Source organism: Nanorana parkeri, unplaced genomic scaffold (assembly GCF_000935625.1).
Source record: "Nanorana parkeri isolate BGI_ZX_2015 unplaced genomic scaffold, ASM93562v1 scaffold1988, whole genome shotgun sequence".
Classification (NCBI taxonomy): domain Eukaryota; kingdom Metazoa; phylum Chordata; class Amphibia; order Anura; family Dicroglossidae; genus Nanorana; species Nanorana parkeri.
In genome coordinates this window covers 16,133-25,958 of record NW_017308256.1, presented here as the reverse complement: position 1 = coordinate 25,958, position 9,826 = coordinate 16,133, and the positions used below count along the sequence as shown (strand labels likewise).

General features: G+C 43.3%; 1 protein-coding gene across 1 annotated transcript in view; it reads left to right on the top strand.

The window, feature by feature from the left end:
- Positions 1 to 3,236: 3,236 nt before the first annotated feature.
- LOC108800313 (vomeronasal type-2 receptor 26-like) overlaps positions 3,237 to 9,826 on the top strand; it is a 13,089-nt gene continuing 6,499 nt past the window's right edge. The window contains exons 1-4 of the mRNA XM_018572288.1: positions 3,237 to 3,252; positions 5,222 to 5,310; positions 7,407 to 7,637; positions 8,971 to 9,094. Coding sequence (XP_018427790.1) covers positions 3,237 to 3,252; positions 5,222 to 5,310; positions 7,407 to 7,637; positions 8,971 to 9,094 — 460 coding nt within the window. The remainder of the gene's footprint in view (positions 3,253 to 5,221; positions 5,311 to 7,406; positions 7,638 to 8,970; positions 9,095 to 9,826) is intronic.

The window sequence follows — 9,826 nt, the reverse complement described above, 5'->3', positions numbered from 1 at the left end:
CCCCCTTATTAGTAACAGGCTAATATATCCAACTTATTACCGAATTATTCAGGATGACTGGGTCCGTTACACATCTATTATAAAGTGTATGAAACATTTTGGATGGAATTGGGTTGGAATTATCACACCGAGTGATGGAAGTGGAGATGAAGAATTACAAGAACTGAGCAAAATGATGACTCAGCACGCCATCTGCATTGAGTTTGTGATTAAACTTATAGATAATCAGCAGACAAATAAACAGAGAATGCTGACCGCTAAGAAGTCAAGTAGTAGTGTCATAATAATGTGTGGTCTTTTCTCCATAGACTATCTGTATGTAATTGATGAATTAAAAGCTACTATAGAAAATAAGACCCTCATACTTCACGACTCCTGGACCAATTCTAAATTTATAGAGTCTACATTCTTTTCCCTAATGAATTGTAGTTTAATATTTGTATTACCAACAAAAACAATCCCAAGCTTGGATACATTTATTTACAGTGCAAATCCATCCAGATACCCAAATGATCCAATACTGGAAGACATTTGGCTTCAAGTGTTCCTTTGCCTTTCTCCGAACCCATTCAAAAATGCTGTCTTTTCACTTCTATTCAATATTTCAGGGAAAAAATGTCCAGGCACAGGCCATACTTCCCCAATGTTCTTCCATGACATCATGGATTCAAAGCCCTCCTATGCATACGCCTCTGTTTATATCATGGCTCAGGCTTTGCACATAATGAAGTTTAGCAAAGACAAACTAGGAACTTATAAATTACAGAAATTAGTAAGTTTTTACATAAAAATAAACGGCCTGTACTTTAAAGAATGTATGTTGTACATGATTTATGGTATATTAGTTAAACAATTGCATTGGGTTGATCTATGGACATCACATCATAAGAAAAGATTTTAGTTAATAGTTATATTTCCTCAGTTTTGTCTTAGGTTAAAACTTAAGGGGGGAAACCTCCCAAAGCCTCTTCAGCACTTGCTATCATTTTCACATTTTGCTATGTTGCCTGTATACAAGTAATATTAAAATTATGTAACTTTTTTGTAATAAATCAGGGAAGGGTTTGATGCTCTGACAGGTTTTGTGGTTATCTGTATCCCCATTTTAGAGATTCATCCTCTATTTTTTCCTGAAGATCATGGCTTGAAAGTTTGAGTTAGAACCGAACACGGGGGTGTTCGGCTCATCACTAATGGCTACCAAGAAAGAAAATAAGAGAAGTTTCTAAAGTTTTTATGACAGCAAGAAATGAGGGGAAATATTTGACTGGGGACAAATGTAAAGACAAATGTGCAATATTGTTTCCATGGCACCAAGCAAAGTTCCTTAGGAATTCAGTAGCAGTTGTAGATAATAGTGATGGGACGAACAGGCCCGAGTTCAGTTAGAATTCAAATTCGAACTCAATGCAAGTCTATGGGGGTAGAACTTTCAAAAACAATTGTCCCCTTTCTGAAGACTTATATGCAAGTTATTGGCCATAAAAAGGTGTATGGGGATTCGGGTACTGACCTGTGGGACAGGAATCAATGAAAAAAACACTTTGACATTTTTTTTTTAAAGGAGCAGTGATTTCAACATCACTTAACCTCCTTGGCGGTATTCCCGAGTGTAGCTCAGGGTTACTTCTCCATACCCTGAGCTACACTCGGGAATATCCCACAGTATTTACTTACCTTGTCCCTCAAGCCGTGCGGCATCCTCCGGCCGGCGCCGGCATCTGTCTTCCGGGTTCCGTCCCTTGCGAGCTGACGCGTCGCATGGGGGCGGAACAGTCGGGAAATAAAAAAAAAAACCCCGGATAAAACGACAAAATAAAATAACGAAATAAATCCGAAAAAAAATTGCGCCGAAAAAATAACGAAAAGCAAAATAATCATACCGCCAGGGAGGTTAAAGGGTAACAATGAAAATAAAAAATTCCTTTAAATATTGTGCCTGGGGGATTCCCTTAAACTGCCTGTAAAATGGCGCATCTGTACAATGTATAGAACTTGCTGCAGCAAAAATGACATTTCTAAAGAAACAAATTACATTTTTTTTTTAAGCGTACACTTTCCGCTTCCAAACAATAACAGACCCTTTAGGTCTGGTATCAATGTTAGGAGGGACCCCATTAAAAAAAGTGTGGGGTTCCCCCAAAAAGTCATACCAGACCCTTAAGGTCTGATAGGAATTTTGAGAGGGACCCAATGTAAAAAAAAAAAAGTGTGTGGGGTACCGCCTTAATTCATTCCAGGCCCATAAGGTCTGGTATATATTTTAAGGCAGAACCCCACCCCCAAAAATTGGGGGAAATGTTGGGTCCCCCCTAAATTTAGCAACCAGACCCTTTATCCGAGCACAGGCCTTGCAGGGCAGGAAAGGGGGGAGAGCGAGTAGCGGGTCGCCCCTGGAAAAGCACCTTGTCCCTATGCCGATGGGGGCAAGGGCCTCTTCCCCACAAGCCCTGGGGCGTTGGTTGTGGGGGTGGGGCAGGGGGCTTATTCACATCAGGGTAACCCTTTAATAAAGGGGCACCCAGATGCAGCCTCCCCTTTGTGAATTAGTAAGGGGGTATTTGTACCCCAACCCATTCACTAAAGAGTTAAAATACATTTAAATAAATAGTCCAGACTTTCATCAAAAGTCCTTTATTTGGAAAAAAACACAACAGGTTTACACACAAGTCCTTTATTTTAAAAAAATGTTCCATTGACGTAATTCATGGTCAATCACGACGTCCAGCATTGGCCACGGCGATGACGACTCAACGAAATAAAAAATAAATAGAAATAGTAAATAAAAAAATGATGAACGCCGTCACGTCTGCTGTGATGAACACCCGCAGCAGAATGGCATTTTGACAGATGTTGGCAACTTATAAACAATTAGGTGGAGCTAGCAGTGACAGCTAACTCTGCATAACTGTTTACAATTGTAACTGGTGATCCATGATTGGGAAGAGTCATCATGACTTTTCCCATGCATGGCTCTCACGGTTCTCTGTGCTCTGATTAGACAAAGTCTTGCACCTGACCTGTGTTTAGGTGCAAGGCTTTAGCCAATTAGGGCTTTAGTAAGCGTATCGCTTGATAGTTTGTGTGTTCGGCTTGAACATCGAGCCCATCCCTAGTAGATAACAACATCCCAGACATAGCTTGAAAAATAACATACAGATATTATTACTTATTGGCCATTTTTGTTTAGTTTTTAAGATCACTTTTAGGTTTTGGTCACTTCCTCAAGCATCAACATGACAAAAGCAGAAGGTAAGTAAAGAAGGAGGGGAGAGGACAGCAAGGGTCATAAATACACTGGGGTTCATTTACTAAAGGAGTAAACTGGTAGTCGTGAAGCTGTGTTCAGTTTGAGTACTCAGTCCTGACTGAATTGAAATGAACACAGCTGTATCCTATTTATTAAACTATGTAAGGGCTAGTTCACACCAGCATCAGTGAGTTCCAGCCCGATTCAGGCCGGAGCGCAGTCACTGATCGCATTGCGGGCGATGCACATTGGAGGGTGTGGATGTGGTGCCATTGAGTTCAATGCACCTCACCCCAAAACAAAATGAGTCGGCTGTAATGCGATCCAGTGCATTCTGGACAGATTTGGGCCAGAACGTACTGAGGCTGGTGTGAACTAGCCCTTAACATTCTCTGCTTATTTTTTTTAATAACTTAAATGTATCCTACTTACTGAGACTAAGGGGTCTATTTTGAAAAACAATTTGCAGAGTCATTTGTCCAGTGAAACTCTGTTTACATGTGTTCTGTGAATATGGAGGCAATTACAAACTGTCTTACAGGGTTATTCACTAAAGGGTGAAGAGTTTGGAGAAGGCCGGAGACGTGAAATATCTAGGCCAACATAGCTGAACTGAAAAGTGAGCAGAATTGGGGAATTTTGCCAAATCAGCTATTTTGTCCTAGATTGTTCACTTCTCCGGCCTACTCCAAACTTTGCAATCCAAGTTAAATGTATCATCTGAAGAAATACCTCATACTAGCCACTAGATTGAGACAGGGAGTGCAGGAAATAATTCTCCACATCTGGTGCAGGGGCGGATCCAGAGTCTAGTCTCGGGAGGGGCACCGACAAAAAATAAGCCCCCCCCATCTGGCTCTTCCACTGCTACTGTGCCACCCCTTTCCTCTCTCACCGCCTATGTGTCCACTGCCCCCCCAGCTCTCCCCCCGGTGTACTACGCACTCCCCTGGCTTCTCCTTCTGGGATCTTGCTGCCGCTGTCACCTTGGGCGGTCTGTACTCACACAAATTAGGCAGCTGCAAAGCCCCGGCATGGGCTGAGATGGCCGCCTAATTTGCTTAACTACAGTGCAGCCTCTGCTTTGGGTCCTGATTGCTCGGTGCGGCCGGCCGGGCCCAGGGCGGAGGGTGGGAACGATAATAATAAACACAGAGTGTGGAGGTGAGTAATGTGATGCAGTGCAGAGGTCAGTAATGTGATGCAGTGTGGAGGTCAGTAAGGTGACGCAAGGCGCGGAGGTCAGTAAGGTGACGCAGTGCGGAGCTCAGTAATGTGACGCAGTGTGGAAGTCAGAATGTGACGCAGTGTGGAGCTCAGTAATGTGATGCAGTGTGGAGGTCAGGAATGTGATGCAGTGCGGAGGTCAGTAAGGTGATCCAGTGCGGAGGTCAGTAAGGTGATGCAGTGGGGAGGTCAGTAAGGTGACGCAGTGCGGAGGTCAGTAAGGTGACGCAGTGCGGAGGTCAGTAATGTGATGCAGAGCGGAGCTTAGTAATGTGACGCAGCGTGGAGGTCAGTAAGGTGACGCAGTGCGGAGGTCAGTAATGTGACGCAGTGCAGAGGTCAGTAATGTGACGCAGTGCGGAGGTCAGTAATGTGACGCAGTGCGGAGCTCAGTAATGTGACACAGTGTGGAAGTCAGTAATGTGACGCAGTGCGGAGCTCAGTAATGTGACGCAGTGTGGAAGTAAGAATGTGACGCAGTGCGGAGCTCAGTAATGTGACGCCGTGTGGAGGTCAGGAATGTGATGCAGTGCGGAGGTCAGTAATGTGACGCAGTGCGGAGATCAGGAATGTGACGCAGTGCGGAGCTCAGTAATGTGACGCAGTGTGGAGGTCAGTGACGCAGTGTGGAGGTCAGTGACGCAGTGTGGAGGTCAGTTAAGTGATCAGCGGTGTAAGAAAAGTAAGAAAAGGGACTTACAGTGGTGATGTGCTCTGTCCTCATGCCCTCTTCTTCCTCTCCAGGTGGTGGATCCAGGGGGGGGCAATGCGGGGGAGCATCCATGTCTGCTCCATGTGAAGCCCCCCACAGCCTTCTTGTGCCTCCTCTGCAGGTGCCTTCCCGCTCTGCTGAAACTAGCCAGGCAGCCAATGATGGTGCTGCACCCTCCCAGCCAATAGAAACCAAAGGAGGACAGAGGCAGAGCAGAGGAGAGAAGAGCCGTCAAAAGAGATTTTCGGAAGAGGAGGGGAGGTAGGGGGGAGGGTTGAAGCCTTTGATCCCTGCACAGCAGCCAGGACATACAGCTGTAAAGCTGTCACTCCCGATCTAGTGGCTATAATGTGGCATTTGCCTGATATTACATTCAACCTGGGAAGAAAAGATACTCATAATAATATACTAATAGGAATTTTGCCTCCATTCACACAGAACAAATGTTCATGGAGTTTGTGGGCAAAATGTCACTGACAATTATCGATAAATATACCTTTTAGTGCAATATATCACAGACAATGACACGCAGGACAAAATAACATGTTTTAGAAAAAAAAGCAGTTTGGTTCTGAACATTTATGAAGCTGAGTGATGTGCTTTACAAACGTGCTCTGTGCTCCGCTGGCTTTTGGTCTGAAAAATGAATGAAAGCATTAAAAAAAGACTGGGAGCAGAGCTGAACCTTGTGAACTGGCAAGCTTTCAGTACTTGTTCTTCTCCAATCACAGAGCTATCTCTGCTCCATTAAGCAGAGAGAACACTTTGGGGCTCTGCAGTCTATACACATTGGGGTCTATTCACGAAGCTGCCGAAGGATCTGGCCGTAGCTTCGGCCGATCCTTCGGCTAGCTTCGGCTCCAGGACCCCTTCGGTCCAGTCATAGCAGCAGAGCCGCCGGACAATAGGAAACTATTGGGCGGAGCCAGTTGTCACTGCTAGCTCCGCACAATCGTTTTCTATTTACTTTTGTTTACATTTTTCACTCTTTTTCTATTCTGCTCGGTTCCTCTGAGGGACCGAGGAGAACAGCCGAGCCAAATGCCGCTCAGCAGTGAGAAGCCTGCCGGAGGTTCGGCTCAGCCGATCCAGATGTTGGATCGGCTGAGTCGAACTCCTTCTGCACTTCGGGTCGATCGAACATGCTGAGCATGTTCGGCCGACCCGAAGCCACACGAAGCAAGCCGATGTACGGCTGAAATCAGCCGTACCAGCCTGAAGTGAATAGCGAACAGTGTTCGGCTCACTTCACTTCAGATCGGTCATTCACTCAGCTGCCCTCGGCAGCTTCGTGAATAGACCCCATTGTGTTTGTTTAAGTATTGCTTGCTTAACATTTTCACATGTATGATGGGATTTACAAACACATGGGCACTAGTTTTTGTACACAGTATATATATAGTGCTTCTGATTTTTAAAAAAAATATAGGCTATGAGTGTCATGGGCGGGGTCATCTTTTTGATTATTTAAGTAAATATTGTGCATTTCATTTAGGGATGCACTGATACAAGTTCAGATACCAGTGCCAATACTTCTAATTTTCATGAAAACTACCAAGTTTGTAGAGGTTGCAGCTGGGACCGGGCTCTGGTGCTCCACCACTGTCCTGAAATTAGACAACATTGTTTTAGAAATACTGTCACATGACAAACAAAAATGTATCAGTACTTGTACCTGCAAAAATGGTACCGGTGCATCCCTTTATATAAGTTTATAAAAACAAATACATACATCAAAACAGAGATGTAGAAATCCCAGGAGCTCCGTGTGCTCCTTACAAATGACCGCTGCCTCCTAACTTTAGAATTTTTCTCTAGTCTAGTCTTGGAGCTGGAAAAGTATATTTACTTGTACTTGTATCGAGTACTGCACTTGGTATCGGTCCATCCCTAATTGTATTGGTGCATGCTAAAAATGCAAAAAATTGTCTCCGCTATCTAAGATGTAAAATACCAGCTGGTAAATGGCAGCAAATGGGTTAAAGGCCATTAGGATTCCAAAATACTCCCAAAACACACTCATTCATCTTTCCCCATTGGCTCCAGCACATTGTTCCAAAATGGTGAAATTTTGCCAAAATCTCCCAATTATCACCAAGTTTTTGACAATGTGGACATTCAATATTTTGCTGATTTCTAATTGTGAAATATGTAAAGATTATTCTCATAGTCAGTGTATTTTACTTTAACACTTGTGTCTCACTTTTCTCATGGAAGCTGCACAGCTATGTGAGAAAGGTTCATTACACAGATTCCACCGGAGCGGAAATCTTCTTTAATGACAAAGCAGAAATTCCCACCAAGTTGATTTTAGCAAATTTCATAATTTACAAAACCAAGACCGACTTTAAATTTGTAATTGTGCCACTGATTGTCTTCAACACGACTCTAGATGATGATCATGTTTTCAGTATTGAGGTTAACAACATCTCATGGACAAGTTCCACTGTAAGAACTGATTATGTGTATTTAACTATAGTTTCACTTTATTTGAACATTTGATTCAACAATTGGCACTCAGACCAGACAATAAAAAAGATGTGTTATGTATTCATGTAACTGGAACAGAGGCAAAAACAAATGTTATTAGTATATTTTCTTTCTAGATAAAATAAAATATCAGAAAATTACCACATTTGCTGACTAGATGATGCTAAGGAACATAGGAAACAAGAATGTATTGATAAGTGCCCTATCCCCCATCCCCCATCTAGTGGTCCTAATGCAGTATTTTGTTTTTCCCTTTGTTTACGCAGAACAAAAGCACACAGAAACATGCAGGACAAATGGCTCTGCAAATGGTTTATAAATACACTCTTAAGTGTTTTATGTATAAATAAAATGTAAGTCATATTTGTCTAGAGATCCAACTAAAGTGTCACATTTATGTTTGTGCCCTACTAGTTCAGTTTCAGTTGTGATCCAGGTCTTCTCATCCAACAGCAGAACATGAGCTCACAAAATCTTATTTAGCTAAATGGGCCCACCTTCCTACAGTCACACTCCAAAATATCGTGGAAAGCCTTCCAGGAAGGATAAAGGCCTTCCCCAATGCTAAAATGTAATGAATTTTCCCTGAATTTCAGCAAAGCAAAACCTCCCAGTCTCTGAATGACATGGTTTTGTTTGTCAAACACATTATGTTATCCCCAAGTGTGATGCTCACATGGTTTGTGTATAAATAAAGTGTTACATTTTTCTCTAGGTTTACCATTTGTTAGGGTTAGTGCTAATGTTGGGGTTACTGTTATGTTTTTTTTTTTTTTTTACTCCAAGACAGTTCAAGGATAGTTTAAATGGCCCTTAGGTGTAATGCTCATCTAAAAAAAAAACACATTGGGGTCTATTCACGAAGTTGCCGAGGGATCTGGCCGTAGCTTCGGCCGATCCTTCGGCTAGCTTCGGTGATTTCAGCCGATGTACGGCTGAAATCAGCCGTACCAGCCTGAAGTGAATAGCCGAACAGTGTTCGGCTCACTTCACTTCTGATTGGTCATTCACTCGGCTGCCCTTGGCAGCATAGTGAATAGACCCCATTGACTTTGCCTTCATCTGTGAATCCAATTATGTTTGCCAAAGTGGCAAGCTTTTAGCAAAATTTCCTCAAAATGGCTGACATTTTGGTGTAGTAAAATCTTCCAATTTTACTCCTCCCTGGTACACATCACCAAAAAGGTCAGATGTTCTGGTAGATTGGCAAATCATTGATGTAATCTATAATTTCAATAATTTAAAATTGCTAAAATTGTAATTGATTCTATTTTATATTTTTCAATTCAAGATTCCAGAGTCCCGATGTAATGACCGATGTCCTCATGGGTTGAGAAAAACTCCTAATGGAAGAAACCATGTGTGCTGCTATGACTGCATCCCGTGTTCTGAGGGCGAGTTGTCCAATGTAACTGGTAGGAGTAGGGTGAATATGGCACAACGTGGATAACCTTATCACCAATGTACTTACTATTACAGAACTAAACTATAGTTTTCTGTTGTTCAGGGGCGCCCACAATTTTTCGTCAGGGGATCTACTTTTCAAATGATGAGCTTAATTAGATCTACCAACGAAAAATCACCTGCGTTCACTGGCGGGAAGGGGCATGGCGTTGAAGACAATGGCACTGCAGCCAGGCCCCTCACTCACAGTGCGATCGCCTGCACCAGGAACCCCGACACATTAGTGCCTGCGTTCCAGTCCAGTGCTATCCGAAAAAATGCTGCAAGCACTATTTTTGCAGATCACACTGGAGCGGAATGCAGGCACGAATGATCGAACTGTGGGCGAGCAACCCCACGCCCCCTGCCACCCCTGAACGCAGGGAGTCGGCCGGCTTGCATTCCAGTGTGTTCTAAAAATGCCAGAGTCCTATCCTCCCGCGATGCCCGTGTGGCCGACGTTGCACATGGGGAGAGGTGTCCCGTCCCTTTCCGTCTTCAGCGTCTGACACATTCAGCTGGCAGCCGCACGAGCACCGCGGGAGCATAGCCATAGCCAGCTCCTTTTGCACACGTGGCAAGAAAAAAGTGCCACCCAACAGGAGTGTGACGTCACCCAGTGCCCTGCCTCCAGGATTTTTTATTTCATTTTTTACTATTTTTTATTTTATTTTTATTATTTATTTATTTTTTTAAATTATTTT